The sequence below is a fragment of the Pagrus major genome, chromosome 24 (genome assembly GCF_040436345.1).
Source record: "Pagrus major chromosome 24, Pma_NU_1.0".
NCBI lineage: Eukaryota > Metazoa > Chordata > Actinopteri > Spariformes > Sparidae > Pagrus > Pagrus major.
The window spans coordinates 11,073,603-11,097,236 of NC_133238.1; the positions used below are offsets into that span (position 1 = coordinate 11,073,603).

Sequence of the window (23,634 nt, forward strand, 5' to 3'; positions counted from 1 at the left end):
TTTTTCAATACAAACGGCATGAATAAAAAGTGACAGTTCAACACACCGCTAGAAAGGTTATTTCTTTTATTACATTACTTTTCACTCTATACACAGATATACGTGTGTGCTCTAGATATGTACAATCACATGATGAAATTATACGGTTACATGGAGGATTTGATCAAACCAAACAATGGCAGGGGTATACATGATGTGGAGAATAAAATAAAATATGTTGGGGAGGATTTCTGCATCAGCACATTCTCTAATGCGAACATTGATGACTGTTAGTTTTACGTTTCAGTCACAGGAGTCAGCCGTCTATCTGTTCATTTACTTTTTTAGTAGATATGACTAGAATTTACACACAAAGAAAGTGTTTGATGTGTCCGTGTAAATTCAGTCATAGTTACAAAATGAAATACAGTCTTTGATAATCGAAGGCACAGCCACAAACGAGAGGTGGACAGCAGTGACAGGTTGGAATCTGAGTGTTAATAAATGACGAGTTATATTTGTTTGGACCAACCTTAAATCAGGGCGGATTAACAGTTTACAATGATACAATATCATATACACATCATATATATTGTCTTATAATTTACTGTTTCACTCTATAAAAATCTCCTTGTGCAGTTTGACCTTCTAGAAAAAATCCTGTATTACTCATCTGTGACTTGGAAAAAGGAGGAGATACTGTTGCCGCCGAGCAGATAGAGCGGTGCTGGCAGAGCTACACCTAGCATCCATCGTCCCCGTACGTACACGCACGTCGTGCCCTCAGTTCTGACCGGGCAACGACCACACTGTCTGCATCTGCAGGGCTGCCGGTTAAGAGGATCCGTCTTTGCTCTGTCGGATGTCCGCTACGCTCTCTGGAACCCTGGCCACCATGCCGTCCAGTGACTTGGTCAGACAGATCTGGCAACCCAGACGAGATCTGAAGGGAAAAATGAGAACCTTTTATTATTGTTTGAGGAAAATATCAGGCTCTTTAGCTGCTGAATGCACCACCACGTTCAACAGCTAATCGCTAACTATGTCTGTCTACTGTTTTATGATGTTTTGTGTATTTATTTATTATTTATTCCTGGAAATGACACCAATGAGAGCAATTAATAGACCAAAACAAGGAGCTGAAAGACACTAAAAAGCTCCATCGTGCATTGTAACTGAAGAGTCTGTTTTCTTGTATCATTTTGAGTTAATGAGCTTGTTGAGCAGTAACAAGGGAGGAGCTCACTTGTGTTTACTCCTTTGTCCCCCGCTGATTAACTGATCTACTCTGACAAATCTCATTACCTCAACAGAACCATCTCATCAGCATCAGGCAGTGTGAAACCACTTTCCTAAAAAGGATCAAGCTGACATTGACCATCTTATCACTTTTATCAACACATTACAGAGAAAAAACTAACACGTTAAATAATCTAATTAACAAGTACTGTATTTATGTTTTATAACATCCTTACGTGTCGGTCAGGCCGTACGCCAAGTCTAGCATGTCCATCTCCTCATCTGTGACTCGCCCCAGGTTCTTGTAGACGTCCTCGTCAAAGATCAGATGGCACGTGGAGCATGCCAGGGTTCCCTCACACGCTCCTGAAGACACACACACACACACACTTTTACTGCACAACTTTATCTGATGGATGAGGTGGAGCTCAGCCACGAGGCAGCCATCTCTTTCTGTGTGAATCAAGTCGGACAGGTCTTTGCATGCCAGTGAAGAGTGTGAACATTGAAAGTGGTAAGAGACGGCAAAAATGTGAGGGAGAGAGGTCGCTGGTTACACCAATCCAAACACTATTCAGTGTGTGTGCTGACGTACCAAAGCCGTCAAAGTCGAGGTCCTCATTAATAACAAGATCTAGCAGTGAGTCTCCAGGCGAGCCCTTCACTGTGATCTTCTCCCCGTCTCTGTTGATGAAGTTGACAGTCACCTTGTTGTCTGACCTGAAACACACAGAGAAGAGTTTCAGCCTCAGTATAAAGTTGACTTACACTTTGCTGCCCTCTGGTGGTCAGAGCTCATCACTACATACAGAGGAACGTCAACAAGTGGATATAAAATCAGATTTTAAAGTCTGATTTATTCATCAGAGCACAGTTCATGTACCAAGAAATGTTCATTCCCATTTAAAGTTGAGTGTAGGAAGTAAAATCTTCACACTAAAAATATTTTAAATTCTCATCAATGAAATATTAAGAGCTCCAACGATAGACAGAAAAGAATCTGCAACTATTTTAATTTAATTTTTAATTTTAATAATCGATTAATCATTTAAGTCATTTCTTTAGCAAAATGTAAAAATCATTTGATGGTTTCATCTTCTCAGATGTGAACAGTTGCTGGATTTCCTTGTTTCACGTTACAGTACATGTAATATTTTAAATGACACCCGCTAAATCCACTAAATCTTTTGAGGAAACCTAACCTTCTCACTTCTTTCACTACGAGTCACTGTGCATCAGGGAAAATTAACATTTATAAGACCTCACATATTATATACATCAACATGAAATACATGTTAAACCTCTGTGACAATCCCTAACTGTATTCGGCAAATTAATGTTTCTTTACGGCCTAATTTAGTTTGAGGATCAACATTTATCCGATTACCATCGCCAGGCAATTCAACGTTTAATGACAAGTGAATGTTTAGGTGCAGATTAAATTAAAACGCCAACTTTTTCAGCTTTATACCAGATAGGTTTGAACAAGGATTGGAAACAATAAAGTCAGATTGTGAAAAGAACTCTGTCGACTGTAAGCAGAACGTGAACAAAGTCAGCATTTTGCATCCAATGAATTTTAGCACAGAGAGAACTAACGCAGCAAGTCCTTTTTCACCAAACACCAAAATGAACCACTGCTCCACGTTAATGCTTCAGGGAGAACGTACCTGAGCGATGCCAAACTGATGCAGCCACTTATTCATCTACTTCAGAGTTATTTGTGAACCAAGGCTCACTATTATCAAAGGCTACAGACTCTTTCCATAAACTAATATTCAGAGGTCGTACAACTTTTTAGGAGTCAAGCACTTTCAAGTTACCCAAAACAACTTCCAGACTCTTGAAGCTGTCACCGTCACATCTTGTTATTATAAATGCAAGTGCGAACAACCCATAGCAATCAACATATATAAATAGTCACTTTGGTTTTTGTTCCAGCTAATAATTAGAGCTGCGATGATTTTGATAACTGATTAAATTAAGTCAAAATTCTCTGATTCTGGCTTTTTGAAATGGGACTAATTTCTTTTTTTCCCCCTCTTCTATGACGGTAATCTGAATATCTTTGGGTTGAGGACAAAACAAGACGTGAGGACGTCATCTTTGTCTTTGGGAAACACTGATTGATTCATCATGATTATTCCTTCTTCCCAATTTCAGGAGACAGAAAAGATTTGGTCATAATATTTGTTTTTCTTAAATATAAAAACATTTTGGTTTGCGTGCGTGAATGTGAAGATGAAACACCAGATTATGTTGAAAATCAAGCTTTTTTTCAAGGATTATATTGAAATTCCAGCATTTTCCCCAACATTGAAAACACAATGGTTAAAATCAAGCTTTTCTCAAACCCTTAATAACAAAATGTGTTTGCAAAGTTCCCTGACATTCTCAGTCAACAGATGAAATGCTCTCATTTCCCGGCCATTACCATTAAACTCAATGACCTTCTGCAAATCTCCAGACTAGTGGAAACCCTGTTTAATCCTCTTAAAAAAATATATGTCAATTACCAAACTTTACTCCATGACCTTTTAAGACATTAGCAGGAAAAGTGCATGAAACTTTGATCACCAAGTGTTTTTCTTTAAAGAATGAGAGTTATGGGAGGGTCAGGGCCAGCCATGCCCGCCTGACGTGAGCACACAGGGACAGTGCTAACCGGTTTAAGGCCAAAACTCCAAACCTTCAACCTGAGCTGCATGTCAGCGCTCATTATGCAATTCAACAAGTTGTTTGGCCCTGGGATGCCCGGCCTCAGTTAGAGAGCCTTGTACCTGAACAGAAGGATGGATCTCTTCAGCCTTGTGGACACATTTATGATGATAACTACCAGTCTGTGTGTATTTTCTGACATAAACACACCTGTTTTCACACAGTTTCAGATTTTCATATAAACTCAAATGCAAACCTGATCAGGTTGTTTCATTCCTGCAAGTCAGTTTTGTTGATCTGTTTACCTTGGAAAAAAGGTTTCACACCAAACTCCATTCAAAATTATGACATTTTTGAGAAACCTCGGGGCTTCATGAGGCAGTCTCAAGTTATATTGTGATACTAATGAAGGAAACAAACATTATCAAACATACTAAAGTTCAGCTTGGTGTTTCCTGCACACATGTCTCAATATTGAGGACAAAATGAAGTACTGACCCCACCCAAAAAAGGGATAACAAAGCGAGATGAATCAGCCTGCACACTGTAAAGGTCTTTCTACCTGATACTGTACCAGCCGCACACTGATAACAAAGGTCATATTTAACTGCCTGTTTACTGAATGGAGTTTGGTGTGACAGACAGTGGTGAACCTCGCCGAGTTCAAGCTTAATATTTGAGCAGTGCCCTCTTGACAAAGTGACATAACTTACCTCAGAGGCTGTGTTCCGGTGGTAAAACTCCTCTGACCCGTGAGCCAGGCACCTGAAGTTACCGCCGCCGTCCGCCGAGAACATTCACGTAACCGAACATGAGCTAGTCTCCTCAACGCGGTTACCAGGGCCATTTAAAAAGTCACGTTACGGAGAAGAAGTCGAAAAGAAAGCAGAGAGCAGCGACTATCCGAGCTGCTGGGCACTAAACACGCCGGGTAACACGGTCCACTTCGGTCGAGCTCTTCGCTTCTCCACGCAGAGACACCCAAAGATGTTTGACTTAGCACACGGAGCTAGCTACCCGAAGCTAGCTTGTTTTATCTGCGAGAAGTCACTCTGTCACTGTCACGTTCATTGCGTAACGCACAACATGTGTCACCTGCTCGTCGTCTGAGGTCTCAGATCAATTAGTCGAGCGGCTCGTGATGACCGGCTAAAGAAAGCACACGGAAAGCAGATGTTATCGGCTGCAATCACACCACACAGGTTTCTGCGGTCAGTCGGTAAATGTGAGCGAACTCTGATGTATTTCCTTGTGAGGAAAACATTGTAAGAGTAGGGAAATTAAATCAACATCCTGTCACGACTTCAAAAATAAAAGCTATAGCATGTTACATGTTGAAACGTTTCGGGAATTACACCATCCAGAAGTTACAAATAAGTATTTACATAGTGAGACAATTTGAGCTAATAAATATCCAACATTTTGTTGTTCATAGAACCCAAGCTTTCATTGATTTTAACGTAAATGTTTTTGTTTTACCTTTATTTTGAAAGCTAATCCGCCACGCTTCCTGCTGTGTGCTGCTTGATTATCGCTAGCTTGACGCAGCTAACAGAAACGGCTCGGTGCCCTCTACACGTGCTTGCGTTTGCCAATCAGGGTCTGAGTGAGTTTAACGCTCGTTTTGACTCACAGCGTCAGCCGGCAGAGCGGGGTTAAAGCGTTTATTTACATAGTAGTGTTGACTTGACTAGTGTAACTACCGCTCAGTGTAGCGGAGTATTACAGCCGAGACACTCCCAAAGTATTGAACAGTGACAGTCAAAGCCGCCAAAGTGTAAGAGCTCCGCACTCTTCTCTCCTGCCAAAGGGATTAAAGGAAATCCAAATCAAATGCCACACAACCTTGAAGTTTCGAAATGTTTAAACAGGGCACACTTTTCATAACTCATTGTACATAAGCTCTTCAGTTCGTTCCTGACATGACAGAAACAGGAATGCACAATGCTGTATTCACAAATACAAGGCAATCTATGACTGACTAATCCATAAAAAATATTGAAACTATAAGTTTACGGTAATTCCATCTGCAGTGTGTGTATGTGTGTGTGTGTGTGTGTGTGTGACTCCATATACACCAGGTGGAGCCAGAGATATAAAATCATTTGTCACATCCTCCATAAAGAATCTATATGATTTACTCTATCTTTAGACTTTAACATTGATGAAATGCAGTGATAAATCTGGAAATGTCAGTATCCACTAACATATGCTTTTATCTTTTTAATCAGTGGCCCCAAATTTCTACCCAGCCCTCTGTTTTCTAAGTCAAAGGTACTAACACAGTGTACATGTATACCTACAAACACATCAAAATAACCTGTAAAATACCTCCCAAAACAATCACGGTCATGTTTACCATCTGTTCACATTGGTCTCCATTCTCTGACTATGTTCACAAATATTGATTGACCCTTGATTAAACCAAGTGCCATTCACCTGGAACATATTTACAAGACCCTGAAAACGGGATAAGCATGTTATAATAGGATGTCCAGGAAAACTAACAATTTCTCTGATGACTTAACATCACAGGTCAAATGTTGACCTAATGTTGTGTTCAGGCAGGCAAAGTGCATCCAATATCAGTGGTCAGATTTATCTGTAATCTCATTCAAAGTCTTATTGGTAGGGTTGGGTTTATGACCAAGACAGTGACATATTAACGCACTGCCCTTTGTTTCCGCGGTGCTCAGTGTTCATCGCCGCCGTCTCAGGTAAGCTGCACAAAAAAGTGGCAAAGAGTCTCTGCACTGAAACAGCCTCTGTGTTTACGGTCATCTTAAATACGAAACTGACATCTTAAAAGGTTGTTCTGGTGTTCACAGGATGTTCAAGTTAGTGCTGCTGTTCCTGACGCTGTCAGGTAAGAACCCTTCTACGATAGTTTTTATGTTTATTTCATATCTGTCAAATGTAGTCATTCTTGTGAATTCTTCTTTGTCATTGATGTGTGTCTCAGGGTTTGTTTTATCATGAGCAAAATATCCGTTTCTCTACATTGATATAACTAGATGTTTTACTTCAAGATAGTTTTATTACACACAGCCTTGGAGGTTTTCTAATGAATCAGTTTTTTAAAACTTTATTATTCTGAGATCATACCAGAAGCGGTTTGACAGCTTCTCATGCAAAACAAAACAAAAAATAGCACAATCGAAATCAAATAATCCTGACATAATGTCAAGATAATACAATATCTTTCATGTAATCAAGAAAAAAACAAAACAAAATATATTTTGCTTCTCGTGATCAATTTTCAATTGTTTTGATGTACCAAGCTTTTCTTTGACATTTTATCACATTAAAATCTGGTAAAAAATGTCAACTTTATAAGTCCCCTATGGGCTTCTGTATTCATATATTTCCATTGCTAATTAGATGTCTTGATAGACTGTTATTTTGAAGATGTACATCACTGCTTCCTGTAAAAAATGTGAGAAATATTTTTGAGACTCAGCCAAACAATTTAAGAACACATTTATTCCTTTTGACAATCCAAGTTAATTGTTCCTTCTAAGAGAGTTAATTGATCATTGTCAAGCCAAAACTAATAGCGGCCTCGTTGCCTCGGCAGTAAAAGTGTTTACTGGGGCAAATAATCTAATCAGTTGGACTGACGTATGCAGATATTAGACTTTGGCCATTATTGATTTATTACACTGTTAAAGAAAAGCTGTGCCCCACATAGTTTTCTGGCACAACAGTTAATAATTGATGTAATAGGCCAAACAGTTATGTATCCTATAACTGGCAAAGGTATTTGTTTAATCGAGGTTGTGAATTCAAACACTAACTGTAAAACAAACAACAGCCTTCACAGGCCTCCAGGCTGCCCCACTTGCAGTCCCTAGAAGATTGCAGAAGACATCTTCAACCTACCGGCTCCCTGATGGCTTTCGACAGGGCACCGAACACTCCTACATCCGCCGGGCTCTTCCTGACGGCTTCAGACAAGGTACTGAGCCCTCCAGGAGAATAATTGTTGACCTCAACACCGGCCGGATGCAAGAACACATCAGTGAGATGGAAAGGAGAGTGGGTAAGTACATATTCAAACCCTATGAGGAACTAATGACTTTAAGGGTCATTTGTCTCATTTTGGCTGCTTATTGATTAGATGGAATGACACAAATATGCTAATGTAAGTACCTATTTGAGAGAGTTCATTAGCAACAAGACCTGAGAACATTTGTACATTTCTTCTTCCAGATGTCGCCCGTTCTTCTCTGGGAAATAGAGAGACGGAAAGAAGACACTGGCTGACTGATGAGGGTGAGCAAATGCAATCATGATTTATCCTCCACTACTTTCAGCCCTCACCTACAAGAAACTATCAAGATACAGCAAAGATGTTTATAAAACTACATCCTATTTGGTCATAATGGTGTCATTACTCTTTGGATCAAAATGTATGTCTGTTAGTTGGTCTACCACTTTGGTTTCAGGCTTAAATATCTCAACAAGCATTGGATGGATTGGCACAAATGTTGTACAAACATTCATTGTTCCCAGATGATGGATCCCATAACTTTGGCGATCCATTGACTTTATTACTAACAGCAGATTGAAATTTTTGAGTTGTTACAAAAGAATCTCAACTATTGGATAGACTTATGTGAAATTTGGACACTTATGGTCTGCAGAGGACAAACTATAATAACTTGTAATAGATACTAGATCCACCCAAAGTACATTAGCCTCACATAGCCACTAGCATGGCTGTAACATCTTCGTCTTGTATTGAATGTACTTAATAGAATATCACTATGTTCAAGTCTGTATAATCTAAAGAACATCTGTCTTCCAGTCGCTGTTGATGTTCCAGCCGAGAGAAGTGGTGCTGGTTGGGTCCGGGTGGAGGAACTCTCTGCTCCTCGTCTTCCTGACGGTTTCAGACAGGGAACTGAACCAAAGATGTCTATCCCTGTTGGTTTCAGACAGGGAACTGAACCTTTCATGTCAATCCCAGAAGGTTTTAGACAGGGAACCGAACCAGTTATGTCTGCCTCAAATGGTCTTAAGATAGAAGCAGAAGCTGTGTTGTCTAGACAGGAAATTGAACCCATCCACATGGTCCCAGACGCCTTTCGACAAGGAACAGAGCCATCATCTCGTATCCCAGAGGGCTTCAGGCAGGGAACCGAACCAGTTATGTCTGCCTCAAATGGTCTTAAGATAGAAGCAGAAGCTGTGTTGTCTAGACAGGAAATTGAACCCATCCACATGGTCCCAGACGCCTTTCGACAAGGAACAGAGCCATCATCTCGTATCCCAGAGGGCTTTAGGCAGGGAACCGAACCATCTTCTCGTATCCCAGAGGGCTTTAGGCAGGGAACCGAACCATCCTCTCGTATCCCAGAGGGCTTTAGGCAGGGAACCGAACCATCCTCTCGTATCCCAGAGGGCTTTAGGCAGGGAACCGAACCATCCTCTCGTATCCCAGAGGGCTTTAGGCAGGGAACCGAACCATCTTTTCGTATCCCAGAGGGCTTTAGGCAGGGAACCGAACCATCCTCTCGTATCCCATTGGGCTTCAGGCAGGGAACTGAACCCTCCACCAATAGCCGCCAAACACAGACAGTGGCATGCAAGGGGGAGGTCATCAATGGAAACTGCTACGAGTTCAACCCCACTCCACTGGCCTTCCAAGAGGCACAGGTAAGAGACATTATCTCTCACATTACAAGGAGGGTAATACAGCCCAGTTGAACTTTAACTGGTGAGTCCATGTCACCGGAGTCTGTGTGGCTCTGTAAATACAATCTCACACTTTTCTTTGTCCTTTGTTCTCCAGGCCTTATGCAGAGCTCTCGCCCCAAATGCTGAGCTTGCATCTGTAACCAGTGGTGATCTGCATTCCCGCCTGGTCTCCCTGGTGACCAAGGGTGGGAAGAACCACCCTGTGTTGACCTGGCTCGGAGGCACGGTCAAGGCAAGTTCCTCTCATCAACACTCAACAACCCACATTTTGAAGGAGACTGTTTGTTCTGAAAATATACACTTTCTTTAAAGAGAAAGGAGAAACATTAGAATCTCAAATCAACATGTTTACTTCATGCGCTCATCGACTGTGACGCCAGCAGTCTGGTCTTGTACTGTGGCACAGACTGGAGGCCAAGGAGACTATCATTAGATATGTTATCAACAGACAGATAGTGTTATTCTTACCTTGGTGAAACATTGACCTTTAAACTTTTTATTTTAGGATGTTCCATCTGTGTCTGTACAAGTACATTTTCCTGATAAAACTTCTGTACTGTTACATAACTAAGACTTTTAACAATATTTTTTTTTAAATAAGAATGGTTTGTGTGCAAATGTTTGATATACTGTATATATGTTGTGTTGCACACCTCAGAACCAGCAGGGATCGTGGGTCGATGGGTCAGAGTGGAGTTACAGTGACTGGATGCCAGGTCACCCCAACATTCACACTGATAAGCCTGTCTGTGTAGAGATGTTCAAGATAGGTAAGAACTGCACTCACACGCTACACACACAGTAACACACATTAATCACTGACTTTTGTCTGAAGTCAGCATTTCTCAGAAGTCTTCTGTGTCAGACAGGCAGACCATTAAAGTGAGACTGCGAGCCTTGAAAGAATAAATAACACATTTGTTACTTTAAAAACTAAATGTTGAACTTTGTTGCTCTGTCATGCACAAGTTACATGTGCTCGCTTTAACATCCTTACGAAGAAGTATTAATAGTTAAAGTACTATGTGTTATCATAATGCACCTTTAAACCAGAAAGAACCAACAAGATCAGGGTGTTGTTTAATCTGTTTAATCTGTGTACCACCTCTTTTAGTTCCCAGTGTCCCAGGACTCATGACTTATTGATAAAATATGTACTCGTGTATGTGTTACACATTAAACAATAGAGCTTTAGTTGCGCAACGACTCAAAGGGTTATGGGTCAGGGAAGCTCATATTACTCTCTGACTGTCTTGGAAAGATAATAAAACACTAAAATATTAACTTGTATGGTGTTCTTGGCCCTTTCGGCACAAAGGACTATCTCCCCTTGGATTTATTTACTCTTTGTTCTTTCCCTTATGCATAATTATAAAACATTTTTAAGTGGCTTAAACAGTGCAGATATTTTATACTCTACCAGACATGTTGGGTTCAGTCATATTTTACTTGATGCTCTTAGAAATACTCTATGAATGTGTGTTACAATCTGTCCCTACCGCTGTTTGCAGATGAGAGCTGGTGGACAGCCAACGATTGTGAACTGAAGAGGGCGTCTATCTGCTCATACTCGATCACTGCATGAAAACCACAAAGAGACACAACATCTTGATTTGTCTCCTCCCGAACATCCTTAACAATCAGACATTGTTTCCATTGGTTTGGGCTACCATCCTGTACATTCATGTGTCCCTGAATAAAACTTGGCATATTACATGTGTGTGTTTTTTATGTTCTTGCTTAAAAGTCACAGGAAGTAAACATAAGACTTTTTTACCTTAGCCATGGCAGTCACTCTTCATTCTTGTTCAGACCTCAGACAGATGAACCACAATCCAAACAATCCATTTAAATTTAGACAAGACTTTAATGATCATTTTCCACTTGTGTATACAAAGCAGTTTGTACAGATTAGGGAGCCAAGTTAAAACAATTTGTTACAATTTAGTACCTGGAAAGTGCAAAAGTACATTTCAAATACACTGAAATAAAAATCATGCTGTACATTATATACTGTATTCATAAATAATCACAGATATACACACATCCATTTGGTGACAGTCACAGAGAATGTTGCTAAGACACAAAATAGTACGTTTTTTTGATTTTGAAGTCCTACAGTATATTCTTGGTTCCCGTTGAACCTGTGGAGGTTTTAACATCTGGAATGCTGCTTTTATTTGAGTTACGGTAAGGTCGGGGATGATTATCTTAAACCTAGCTCTATGTCAACACCACACTGGGGGATAAAGGCACTCCGTTTTGTTGCAGTCGTGGAACAACTCAAACAGTGGTCTTTTGTCTGAATGACAAAATGTGGATGAACGAATGAAAAAAAAAAACTGCATTGAAAAACATTTTATGCACCTTTCACAGAAATCTCTTAGAAGGACACAGATTGGTCTTTGCACTCCACCTCGCTGTGACATTTAAATACAAACCAAACACAAAAAAGGGAACCACTAGAGCAACCCTATGTCCAATGCCTAAACCATGACTGAGGGCTGCCATGGTTCACAGAAACAGTATCAACATGTATGATCAAATCAAGAATTTGGCTATAAAAAAATATTCTCACACACACACACAAATTCAATCATACACACACACACACACGTATGGTGCAAAAATATAAACCACACAGTCTTATCCACAGGAGCTTCATACTGTGGCTTTTTTGTGATTCTGACAATCACATTCACACAAGCGAACAACGCGTCTTTTGAGCGAACTACACAAGGCATGCGGACCTTCTCGATAAAAGGAAAAGCTCCTCTGAAATCAGTCACTTCACAATGAGCAGGAAGGAGAATGAGATGTAAAAACAACAAAGAATGATAGTTTGATGCGTTGATGAGAGCTGAAGGCAGTTGAGGGCGGGGATGTTAGGGTGCATTTACTGTCCCAGTTAAGCTAAAGGAAGACGGGATACGATACGGGACAGAAAAAACAGGAAGGAAGCATCGACAGCCACCCGATGAAGGAGCTGTATTGCTGTTAACACTGACATCTCATAAAGCCCTTGAGGATTTCTTCTTTCTCCTTCTTTTACAGGTGTCTAAACAGTCAGAAGAGTTTAAAGTATGCCATGAAAGTGTAATTTTAAAAAACTGCTACTTTGACTTATAAATAAACACGGATTCAAGTAACTTAAAAACATTCGATGAAGCACTGAGAGCATTTTTTCTCTCTACTGCTGTGATAAATCTTCACATGGAAGCATCTTGCGTTTCAGAGTGTAGTGTTTCCTTGCCTGTAGTGTGATTTTTTTTGTATAAAACTACATCTTAAATGATATGCTAACATTAAAGACAGACGCTACAGATGCTATCTTCTGTTGTGTGGCAGATGTTTCTAAAACAAAACAAGTCAAGCGTAAAAAAAACCCCAAACTTCTCCATCACTTTGCTACCTAATCTCAAACTGGACCAAAAATGCCATGCGTACAAACAGATGCCAAGTTGCTGGGCACATGCATAAAGAAACAGAAAACAACAAAGAAATCCACAATAAAAAACAAATGACACACACGCGCACACACACACACACACACACACACACACACACACACACACATTTTTATATATAAAAACACACAGGAAAGGCAGAGAGTTTGGTCTTGTGAGTGATGGAGCCGTCTTACTGCATAAGGCTGCTGTGTGGCAGCTTTGAGGCAACCATGAGGAGTCTCCGCCTACAGAGCACAGGCCCGCCTGTCTGCATCGAAGGCAAACTAAGAGGAGGCGAAAAGGCCACTTGAAACTATATTTTGAGATAGAGCATGGCAATACATTGCGCATGCACGCACACACACACACGCACGCACACGCACACACACACATACATACAAACATGAGAGCAGTAAGCTGACCGATCCTGTTAAACCAAAGCTGAGCAGGTCAGAGAGTACACAGTGCCTCTTAGCATAACCATGTAGCATCATGTGAAAACGTTGATGACTGGCTGAGAGATTAGGATGTTTGGGAGTGGTGGGTAGTGGTGGTGAGGGTGGTGCTGCGTCTGGATTTGAACCACAGCGCCGGCGCCATGCAGTCAATCCAAAGCAGCAACACACACACAGAAAAAATACACATGGACAAGCGGACTTTGTGACGCTTAATGTTTTTAGCACCCCAAACACAGCTGCCCACCACCTGTTAAACTTTGGAAAGGTGCTGAGGAGAGCTCCTCAGACAGAGTATGTATGGAGGCAAACTGGGTGACAGGAATGTGGGTGGATGTGTGTGGAGGAAGGGAAGGGGGGGTTCAGGGCTTGAGGGGTAAGGATGGATGGTAAGGATGGTCACGCTAGATGTTGTACACCGTCTCCCCCGAGGAGATCTGGGTCAGTTTCTTGCTGGAGCCCCACAGCTTCCGTGTGATCTGGCCCGAACGCATCTGAGAAAAGTGGAGGAAGAGGAAGAGGAAGAGGAGGAGGAGGAGGAAAGTGGGACGGGGGGGAGAGGGGAAAGAAAAGCATGAAGTCAAAGGAAACGAGGGGGGAAAAAAAAGGAGGAGGGATATGATTCATGAGTGATTGATCAGTTCATTGGAGCTTGATTGACTTGTGAAGCTTGTGAGGCATTAAAGAATAAATCAAAGCTCGATTCACTTTGGTGAGTCAGTCTGAACAGAAAAGATGAAAAATAAAGGTGCGATGATCAAACTATTCAGAGGAAGACTGCCTGTATCAACCTCTGACAGCTACACTACCACACTTTCTACATTATCAAAACATTTAAGTCTATCTTGGCGCAAGATTATTAGTTTGCATTATTAGATTGTAGCTACACTATCAATATGGCTTGAGTTTGCAGAAGCGTTAATTAGTGTTTGTTTCACAGCATATTTGTTATATTTGTAGAGTACACTCGAACACGGAACATAATGACACTTCAGGTAAACAGCAGGGGATGGAGTTTATCCCAGGTCAACGGCCAAATCAAGTCAAATATTGCACAGATGCCAAATATTTTGAAAAAACAAACCAACTGCATGAGGTAAACACAAGTCGTTTCATGTCACAGTTGTGGTTCTACTGGCCAGTTTCTTTTCAGCTGTGTGCTGAAGGAATGTGTTAAATCTGCGTGCCTCAGATGTAAATGTGTGTGGTGTGTCTGTGTGTGTACCAGAACCAGAACATGTTTTTATTTTTTTTACCAACAAAGTGAGGACATTTTGGCCGGTCCTCACATCTTCTGTGTTTGTGTGTCTCTATGTTTGCGTGTGTGTGTGTGTTTTGTTTGGGAGGAATGAAGCCAAATGAGTGATTGTGGGAGACAACCATCCCTGAGAAGGAGAGGTGACTGTGTTGAAAAAGGTCTTTGAGGATACAGAGGCCAAGCATTGCAACATAGGTTTATATCTGTTTGTGTGTGCGTGTGTGTGTCAGATCTACAGCAATGGATGGAAGGGGACGAAGGGACTGGGAGCTGCTAAGGTTTGTGGGGGCCGGGAGAGGGGCTGAACACCAGCTGGTCGCGCTGGTGCAGCAGGCGGGTTGGCGAGCGAGCTCGGAGTGGGGCCAGCAGGGGGGAGGCCATGAGCGGCGATCCCTCCAGGCTCTGAGCGATGTAGTTCCTCAGCGAGTTCTTTACCTCCGCAGGTTTGCCCACGCCCACGATGATCAGCTTGCCGTCCTCCAGGCCCACCAGGACGTGGCTCTGCTCCTTGGTGACCGAGACGCAACGCACCGGCACCCGCATGGCCATAGGCTCTGTGCATAGAGACAGACTGCACAGGAGAAACAAGTATACATTAGTTCAAAATCCATCAGAACTATTCAGAAAATGGACGTGTACTCCATTTGATAATAAGTTTGTTAGATATATGGGAATTTACCTGTAGAGGTCACGGATGGACAGGTATCCCTGCTCGCTGCCGATGACTACATACTCTCCTGAAACACACATATCAGTCACCTGCTCCATCAGAGGCTCACTGCAAAGGTGCTTCCCATTTACGGAGTACAGATGTAGAGCGTTTTTATCCTAGGAAGAGAAAAAAAACATGTGAATGAGATTTTTGAACATCAACATATCTAAAAATAAAATTCCCAGATCCATCTCCTTTCATATTGAGGACTAAAACTGCCCAGATCAAAAATCATTTTTTATTTTATATTTATTATTTATTTATGTATTTCTATACTTACATTCTGTATCATTTTGGTGCACTCAACAGTATATTTATTTATTTATTTATCTATCTATCTATCAAGCATTCATTTATTAATTTCTTTAACTATTTTTGATTTTGGCAGTTTCAGTCCTCCATATTTTTAGTGTAAGTGAAAAAAAGACTGTGCCTGCACCTTGAGCTGTGCTTTGCCCTCCAGGCAGGTGTGCACCAGCAGGTGACCCTCCCAGGACACGGCCAGGTGGAGGATGGAGAGAGGCAGGGAGCTGTCGCATGGCGGCCGCAAGCAACGCATGTACTGACCCCGACGCACTGTGTGGATGATCACCGTCCCATCCTGGAAAACACAGACACAGTTTTTCATTCATTAATTGTGTTTCAGTGGTGGTAATTAAAAAACTTTAAGCCAATACCTGCAAGTTATAACAAATAGTGCAATTTCCCTTGTGACAACACTCGCCAGGGTTCCCTGCTTTTTATAATGGGAATTGTGGATCAAACAATATTCAATTTCCATTCCATAACTAACAAAGATAAATCAATAACTCATTTAACAGAGAAATTAGTTCTTTTCCAGGTTAATTTAATGTAGCCTCCACGTATCTCCTCTAACTTGAAGGTAAAGCATACTTAAAATAAAAAGGAAGGTTCAGTCAGCTGTAAAATTATGCTGGAAAGTCTTAACATCCATTACATTTTTCAGCATTATGACATAAACTGCAATTGTGTTGTTATTTTAGGCAGCACTTAAACCGCAAGATTAAGATTGCATTTAAAATTACAATAATGCTAAAACCTTACAAATCGGTCTTCTGTTAAAGTCCAATAATTCCACATATCCAGGCCACCGACTTCCCGTCTAAACCCCATTTTACAGCTCATTAACTCAGGATGTGGCTGAATAGTATTTCCAATATCACACATGACTAAAACTAATTCTTTAAGTAACAATTTACATGAAGCAGCAGATACAGAATCATTGTTGAGCTCCCAGTCTGTATGTGCTCTTACCCTTGATCCAGACACAGCCATGTCCAGCTCTGTACTGATACTGACACTGACCACCTCGTCGGTGTGTCCGTACAACACCTGAACTGGTTTGGGATAGAGACCCACAGGAGCTCCACCCTGCACAACAGAGCAAACAAACAGACTGAGGACAATGTGTCTGGTTGGGGGAAGTCACGACGAACCTAGCATTAAAACATTTGTGTGTTTTTCAACTTATTTATGATTTTCTGGTGTTTCCCCTTTTTGAGCAAAAATTAAAAATGTTTAAGAATTAAGAATGTAAACACAGAAGGATGTAATTATTCAAGGCAATCACTAAATAATGGATATACAGGAATTATGTTTTGTTTCTACATGTTTCATGAAGTGAAATCTATTACTCTATTTGCAGATCAGTATCTGTCATGGTGTATAAGCATCCTAACCTGCTGCAGAACCTGCCACACCATGCAGGTTGTGTCTCTGGAGCCGGAGATGAGGTGGATGCCGCAGTGGTCCGTTGACAAGCAGGTTACAATGTCTGAAGGAGAGAGAACAAACTGACTGATTATTACAGGACATTTAAACAGAGGGGACACAACCCTGAATCATAAACTGTGTATTTTTATCACTTGTTTTAACACACCAAGTTGCTGCCAGTACCCTAAGCCTTGTGCTTTATACTTATTTCCTGTTTAGAAATTAGGTGTGAAAGTGGGGTCCGTGTTTACCCATGTGTCGGATGTGCTGTCCCACAGTCTTGCCCTTAACCAGGGAGGTGACCCGGAGGCTGTTGTCCCAGTGGCCACCGCTGAAGAGCAACTTGCCATCGTGGGAGACCACAAATAACCCAGCTGTGACCTCCACGCCGGGGGCGAAGGGTCCAGACAGGAAACGCTGGGTCCTATGAGGAGATGGCAAGAGGAAGACAGAGGAGAACAAGCTGGTACCACAGAGCAACTTTGCTGTTAATGTACTGATTTGCATGTGTACCGTGTGTGTTCTCACTTGATGTTGGACACTGTGGGGTCCTTAATAAAGGTGAAGTAGTTGGAGATGTTCTTGTTGTAAGGCAGCCACCCGTGGGTCCCAACCAGGCAGTTCTGACTTACTGTCACCTGGAGATATGAAGACATTGCTGATCATCCATCCAATCATTCTTTTTGTTTACAACTTTCTTTTCCAATTTCTATTAACATATTATTTATTAGTATCAGTGCTGAGGCTCACCATGGTGTCGGGGCTCCCCTGGGTGATGAAGGAATGGGACTGATTCTTTGGCACCACGGCTTTGACAAGCGGCACTTTGTCACTGATACCCTGCAACATGATGAGGGAGAAAATCAATTAGTTGGCGTTGTGTTTTAGTTTACAAGCTTTTGAAATGTGAGGTAGGAAAATCAAACCTCGACAAAGAAGGACTTGAGGTCGCTGAGGTGTTCGAACATGCTGAGAGGACACGAGTCAAGCTGAGCCTTCCTCTTCTCCACTTCCTCCTGAGACAGTCGCACTGGATGGGGCTCCTGTGAAGTCATACACATACAAAAGTCTTAATCTGATCCATTCGCACAGATTAAGAAACTTTATTACATTAGTCATTAATGACTAATTGTTTCTTTCTTTTGAAGCTAAATTGAGTGTGTGTCTGCACCTTGAGTAACTGGCACGGTGTCTGTCCAAAGTTGCTGATCATGCCTTCCACGGCTTTACGCTCCTTTTCATCAGTGATGGCGTCAAGATCCACTGCTCCTGCAACACCAAACCAATAACTCAGTCAACTTTCTCCTTTAGGAATTAACTGTAACATTTAAGTACTACAGTTTAGCACAATACCAACAAATCAATATGCATTTGATGGTAAAATCCTCAATTATTTCCATTTCCACTTTTGTTCCTGAATACTTGGAACAACATGATTGTTGTTGTTAATCTATGTTCACATAATTTTGCATCTAATCTGTTGCTGAAAGCATTTTATACATACAGTACTGCAACCGCCCTGGATGCTTACCCTCATATGTGCAGTAGTAGAAGACGTTCAGGGCCTCCACAGCTGCAGGACCCCTCTGCTTGTAACCAAAGATCAGATCGATCCACTCATGGAGGTGAGCTGATACGTACTCCGACTCCTAAAAGAAAAACACATACATGTTGTGGCTGTAAACCAGGCTTCGCAAAATACACATTAACACAATAAGTAACACGGAGATATGTAGCACAAAACTACATCTGTGTAAACAGACCAGACAGTATACTGCTTTCTAGACAATCTGCATTGATGTTAAAGTTTTATTCATTACATATAATTCAACACTGTACTATTTTTTAAAGTCATATTACAGCAGTAGATTTAAAACTGCATCTCACCAGGGCTTTACGGTGCTTGTAAATGAAGTCCTCTGGGGACTTGGCCCATTTGGGCAGAACAACATCGTTTACCCTTTCCTTGGAGATCTGCAGGCGGCCCAGATCAAAGCCTGCGGGACAGTAATAACAAAGGACAAGGGAACAGGAAGAGGGAAGTGAGATATAGAGAAAAAAAGAAGAAAGGGGTCAGAGGATGAATTAAAACACATTTATGATCATATTCTGAAAGAAACCCAAGTATCTTCTTTTCAAGTGTTTAATCCAAGTGAATAAATTGTAATCTGCTCGGATACATATCTTTTAAATTATTTTTCAATGTATTTATTGAATGATTTGACAGCTCAGTGCTTCCGGCTTTGCTTTAAGAAACTTTGATGGTAGTAGTCAATAGTTTTTCTTACATTATATTCTAAACTCTGAAATGGGTACCTCACCATTTTGGTTCTCAAGGAATTCTGGAAAGTAGAAGAACTCCGGGATGAGCTCTTTGACGTCGTTGGGGTTGTCCATGAGAGTCTGCCATGTCGCAGGGATGGAGTGGAACTGGCGGTCGGCACAGTCGAACCTGAGCCCGGGCAGGATGGTACAGATTAATACAGAGAATACATACACATGTCTAAATGCCAAACTATCAAAGCTGAAGACAAATGGAGGGAAAGTAGAGGAAGTGTGGCTGTAACATGGGTCCAACTGCTTGTGCGAGTCTAACTGAGCCTTACCGTCCACTCTGCAGCTGGATGTGCAGGGCCGTGAAGGGCTCCACTCTGATCAGGTAGTGCATCACTCCAGCAGCGTTTGAGTAGTGGGTGCCATAATGAAACCTGTCGATGGTGCCGGTCGGGTCCTCGAAACTTTCATACCTGATGGACACATTTTAACAATTAACTTGTGGTTTTCAGCAACGTGGCTCCATCCAGCTGCTGACACATTTTATAAACATCTGTTTTACTATGTTTAGTTTGTAAATTAAAGAGTATAAAAAAGAAACTGAATTGCGGACATATAAAACCCACTTCTCTCTAACAGCCTTGGCGTTTCGTTCATTAAGAACAGCCACTGGCTTTGACAGGTCCCTGAACACTCGAGGATCAGACAGGTCCAGCTCCTCTGAAGTGTAGTCGGCTAAAATCCAGGGAAACTGGTGAAACAAACACACACACAAAGTTAGCTGATATATTAATATTCACCTTGTCACCACAGTTGCACAGTGATGTGTTCAATGAGGAACATACCACTGGATACTGAGCCAGGTTGTTGTACGTTCTGCCTGCGATCGTGTTCAGCTGCATCAAGTAGTCAAAGTTGGAGATCTCTCGGTTCACCCATTTCTGTGCAGAAACAGGAGAAAGGAAGGAAAAAAAGCCAGATTGTAAGATTTTAATTAATTTGTTTCCTACATTTATGAAAACCTTTGTATCTCAACAGTCATTTAACCAAACATTAAACAAAAACAAGCTCAAAATGTGGTCCGATGTTTGAAACAGGTATAAATATTGCTCAAATTTAAAAGAATGATTATTTAAATTGATAAATAAATAAATAAAAACAAGAATCTCATTTACATATCTTATTTATAATAAGTGCAATCGGTGCATATACCTAAAAACAAGAGTAAGGGAGGCCATATTGAATATCTAAATATTGAAGAATCTAAAAGACAGACTGTCTAAATGACAAAAACTTTTCCAGTTCATTTTTTAGGATACTTTTTCCTGCTGTGTCAATTAGATACCACCAGTTGACACTGACATGATGAGGCCAAATAATGTAGTTACTGTTATGTGTGTGACCGTTGAGGAGAGCTCTGCATTACTGTTTCCTGACCTGTGTGAGTCCCGAGGCTTTGAGGAGCTCCTGCGGTGATCTGGTCCCATAAAGGCTGAGCGATCGCAGCAACAACATGCGGCTGTAGACCTTGTTCCTCGTCTGATAAGAAGAAAACACAATAATATTATAATTTATTAAAAGAGGGGCTCAAATATTCTTTTCTGATCATAGAAATGCATGTTAATTTGTGACGCATCACCTCCTTCTTGAAGTTGAGGAAGTAATTGGTCTGGTCAATGAGGAAGATCTCAAGAGCCGAGCGCCGCAGGTTGTAACGTCGCAGGTGGACCTCTCGGATCTGAGACAGGGGCCATTTGAAGTCATGGCCCACTCCTTTGGGGAACAGGAAGGAGTTAGGGTAACTAAACTTTTAGTTTTGTTTTATCCTGTATTTTCTCATCCATCTTTCTCACTGCCTCCCCACCTTCTTCTTTCTCCTGACTGCTGTCGTAGAAGTAGATATGCTGGGTGGTGAGCTCCAGGCGCCCGGGCACCACGTCCACCACCGTCACCAGCTCGCAGTCCTCCCACAGCACCAGCTTCTCCTTCTGGCCTGCCTCCTCTGCTTCAACTCTGCAGGACATAGACATAGAAAAAGATTCTGTAATTCTATGCATCTATTACACAAAAACAGTAGTTTCTGTGTTTTTTGTATTTGGCAACTGACTGGTTGTTGGCAGCAGCAGGGTCGTCTTCCGGCAGCTCCAGGATGTCATCTTCCAGGTCGCTGACTTTAACCTGCTTCACGGCCTCCAGCAGCAGAGAGTCAGGGTTCACACGCTGCTGATGGACACCTGAGCAAAGCAAAAGAGACGGGAGATTATTAGAAAATGAGAGGAGGCATCCAGAGATGGTGCGGTGGTTAATATCATATGACAGCGCTGGAAATGAACTTCTTAGTACGCTTGTCAAGGGCTGACAAACTACAAAAACAATAAACTGTACCTGCCAAGAACATAGCACTGCAATTTTGTTCCAGAAGCAGAAGATTTATAGTTTTAAACTTGCTCACAACACAGGAGAGAAACAAGTGAGAAAACAAGGTTTTGAGTGCTTTGGTTTGTGTAATAACACACACACACACACACACACACACACACACACACACACACACACACACACTGCGTGGTTATTTCAGCACCTGCAAAACTCCTACTGGCTTGTGTTCATCTATTTTAAATATAAACACCTCCAATTCAGTGGGTGAACACACAGCAAAGTGCCAGACCTGTGGGAGGAATCCAGGCAGCAAAGTTACAGCTTATTAAAAAAAATATATATATGCCACTATCTCAGCCAAAACGAAATATTTCATGAAAGAATCAGTCAAAATGGATTTCTAAAGTAAAAAATATTCTTGATATCATGGGGATTTCAATCCAGCATGCATAAGATTTCAGCTGTGAGATACCTGCTGTGAGATGAAAAAATACACCCAAATAGGTAGATAAGCTAATCATAACAGTCTTACAGTGGTAAGATATCAAGAAAAGAGTCCCAGATACATTCAAAGTGTGTTGGTTTTTATTTTATTTATTCAGAAGCTAGAATAAAATTAAGTAAAATTGTTTTGGTTTCCATTCTCTTTTATCCTAGCCTAGCGTAGGCCGTTTTCCCTCTCTTACTTTATAATAAGGCTTTTAATATACTTTAATTTGTGAGGATAGCTAGAAAAGTGCAAACCCTCAGTCTAATAACTATAAGTAGTTTAAGTCTCTTAAAGTCTTGCTTCTGCAACACACTCGTCATTGCACACGACTTAATAAGGAAAAAACACCAAGCACACTGGATCATCCTCCCCACAGAGAAGATAGGAGGGAAGGACATAAGTTCAGTTTAAAGAGGATTTTCAAGGTCAGTCCTATTTAATCTGTTTATCCAGGATGGCTTGATGAGTGCTCATGACATACTGTACACACACTTATCCCTCATCATCACATCCATTCACTGAATACATCTACTGGAGCTGAGCAGGTACTTTTTGCTGCTAATGTTCAGCTTTAAGGCCACAGGAGAATTAAATGTAGCACAAATATGTAAGCACACATTTAAGAGACATAGTTAGTCTGAATTCACATAAACAATTCCAGAGGAAAAAACATCTTACCTAGGTTGTCTCTCAGAGCACTGGCCTCTCGGTGTGGGTCAAAGTTGTAATTACGGACCAGCTTCAGTCTCATACGTGAGAAGTTCTCAGCACTGGACACCCTCCAGTGCATCTCATCCTGCTGCCTGTTAGAAATAATTACAAAACACATTTGTAATAGTCCCCAAACCAGCCATCGCTCTGGTTCATCTGAATGTAATGTAGAGAAGGAGAGAAGTTGATATCAGTACCTGTCAGCCCAGGGCCCTCTCTCACACACCAGACCCCGACGTGCTGCCTTCCACTGCCTGAGGGTGGCACTGTTCTGGCTGTGCTGCTGCTTCAACATGCTGTTGTAGCGGAGGTTCTCCTGGCGGCCTCGCCGCGTGAAAGGCTCCACAAATTGCTCCTGAGGGGAAATTAAAGAGCAACGTTAGATAGTGGAAAAGAGGCTTTAGATATTCACCATTTATTATTGATCCAACTGACCTGGAAGCGGATCTTGCTCTCACCCCTCTCTCTCTCTCGCTTATGCAGGCTGACCATGAAAGCCTCGTAGCACTCCTTCCAGTAGAGAGCCATGGTCTCATGACCCTGGCTGAATGTTTCGATTTCATACTGCTTCATGTATGGGATAATCTGAAGGC

General features: G+C 41.5%; 3 protein-coding genes across 6 annotated transcripts in view; 1 reads left to right on the top strand and 2 right to left on the bottom strand.

Moving 5' to 3' along the window:
- Positions 1-49: 49 nt before the first annotated feature.
- On the bottom strand, positions 50-5,103 carry fdx1 (ferredoxin 1). The gene is made up of 4 exons (XM_073462519.1): positions 4,590-5,103; positions 1,814-1,938; positions 1,455-1,584; positions 50-922 (listed from the first exon to the last, which is right to left on the bottom strand). The coding sequence occupies exons 1-4, from the start codon at positions 4,721-4,723 to the stop codon at positions 814-816; spliced, it is 498 nt and encodes a 165-aa protein (XP_073318620.1). The 5' UTR covers positions 4,724-5,103; the 3' UTR covers positions 50-813.
- Positions 5,104-6,579: 1,476 nt separating this feature from the next.
- LOC140992207 (uncharacterized) lies at positions 6,580-11,293 on the top strand. The gene is made up of 8 exons (XM_073462493.1): positions 6,580-6,593; positions 6,705-6,742; positions 7,691-7,918; positions 8,089-8,151; positions 8,687-9,537; positions 9,674-9,811; positions 10,238-10,349; positions 11,091-11,293. The coding sequence occupies exons 2-8, from the start codon at positions 6,706-6,708 to the stop codon at positions 11,162-11,164; spliced, it is 1,503 nt and encodes a 500-aa protein (XP_073318594.1). The 5' UTR covers positions 6,580-6,593; position 6,705; the 3' UTR covers positions 11,165-11,293.
- A 133-nt stretch (positions 11,294-11,426) lies between these two features.
- Positions 11,427-23,634, bottom strand: part of nbeal1 (neurobeachin-like 1) — a 42,538-nt gene continuing 30,330 nt past the window's right edge. For 2 of the 4 annotated variants that reach the window (XM_073495453.1, XM_073495452.1), the window contains 24 exons: positions 23,477-23,626; positions 23,239-23,396; positions 23,009-23,133; positions 21,569-21,695; positions 21,326-21,474; positions 21,101-21,234; positions 20,899-21,000; positions 20,307-20,402; positions 20,088-20,212; positions 19,794-19,934; positions 19,509-19,639; positions 19,075-19,184; positions 18,719-18,836; positions 18,359-18,456; positions 18,114-18,230; positions 17,938-18,027; positions 17,716-17,825; positions 17,439-17,611; positions 17,154-17,248; positions 16,729-16,845; positions 15,893-16,054; positions 15,421-15,569; positions 15,177-15,312; positions 11,427-13,977 (listed from right to left, as the gene is read on the bottom strand). In XM_073495453.1, the coding sequence (XP_073351554.1) occupies positions 13,888-13,977; positions 15,177-15,312; positions 15,421-15,569; positions 15,893-16,054; positions 16,729-16,845; positions 17,154-17,248; positions 17,439-17,611; positions 17,716-17,825; positions 17,938-18,027; positions 18,114-18,230; positions 18,359-18,456; positions 18,719-18,836; positions 19,075-19,184; positions 19,509-19,639; positions 19,794-19,934; positions 20,088-20,212; positions 20,307-20,402; positions 20,899-21,000; positions 21,101-21,234; positions 21,326-21,474; positions 21,569-21,695; positions 23,009-23,133; positions 23,239-23,396; positions 23,477-23,626 (3,003 nt within the window). In that variant the 3' untranslated portion in view covers positions 11,427-13,887. Of the gene's footprint in view, positions 15,313-15,420; positions 15,570-15,892; positions 16,055-16,728; positions 16,846-17,153; positions 17,249-17,438; positions 17,612-17,715; positions 17,826-17,937; positions 18,028-18,113; positions 18,231-18,358; positions 18,457-18,718; positions 18,837-19,074; positions 19,185-19,508; positions 19,640-19,793; positions 19,935-20,087; positions 20,213-20,306; positions 20,403-20,898; positions 21,001-21,100; positions 21,235-21,325; positions 21,475-21,568; positions 21,696-23,008; positions 23,134-23,238; positions 23,397-23,476; positions 23,627-23,634 lie in introns of all 4 variants that reach the window. The other 2 variants (XM_073495450.1, XM_073495451.1) reach the window with 1 other exon arrangement.

What these genes read in the sequence shown, in the direction of transcription:
- LOC140992207 (XM_073462493.1), top strand. Translation starts at nt 6,706, where the DNA reads ATGTTCAAGTTAGTGCTGCTGTTCCTGACGCTGTCAG. An exon ending in GCTGTTCCTGACGCTGTCAG is followed by an intron (nt 6,743 to 7,690) that starts GTAAGAACCCTT and finishes AACAAACAACAG; the next exon opens with CCTTCACAGGCCTCCAGGCT. An exon ending in TGAGATGGAAAGGAGAGTGG is followed by an intron (nt 7,919 to 8,088) that starts GTAAGTACATAT and finishes TTCTTCTTCCAG; the next exon opens with ATGTCGCCCGTTCTTCTCTG.
- fdx1 (XM_073462519.1), bottom strand. Translation starts at nt 4,723, where the DNA reads ATGGCCCTGGTAACCGCGTTGAGGAGACTAGCTCATGTTCGGTTACGT. An exon ending in CCTCGACTTTGACGGCTTTG is followed by an intron (nt 1,585 to 1,813) that starts GTACGTCAGCAC and finishes GTGTGTCTTCAG; the next exon opens with GAGCGTGTGAGGGAACCCTG. An exon ending in GCGTACGGCCTGACCGACAC is followed by an intron (nt 923 to 1,454) that starts GTAAGGATGTTA and finishes TTTTCCCTTCAG; the next exon opens with ATCTCGTCTGGGTTGCCAGA.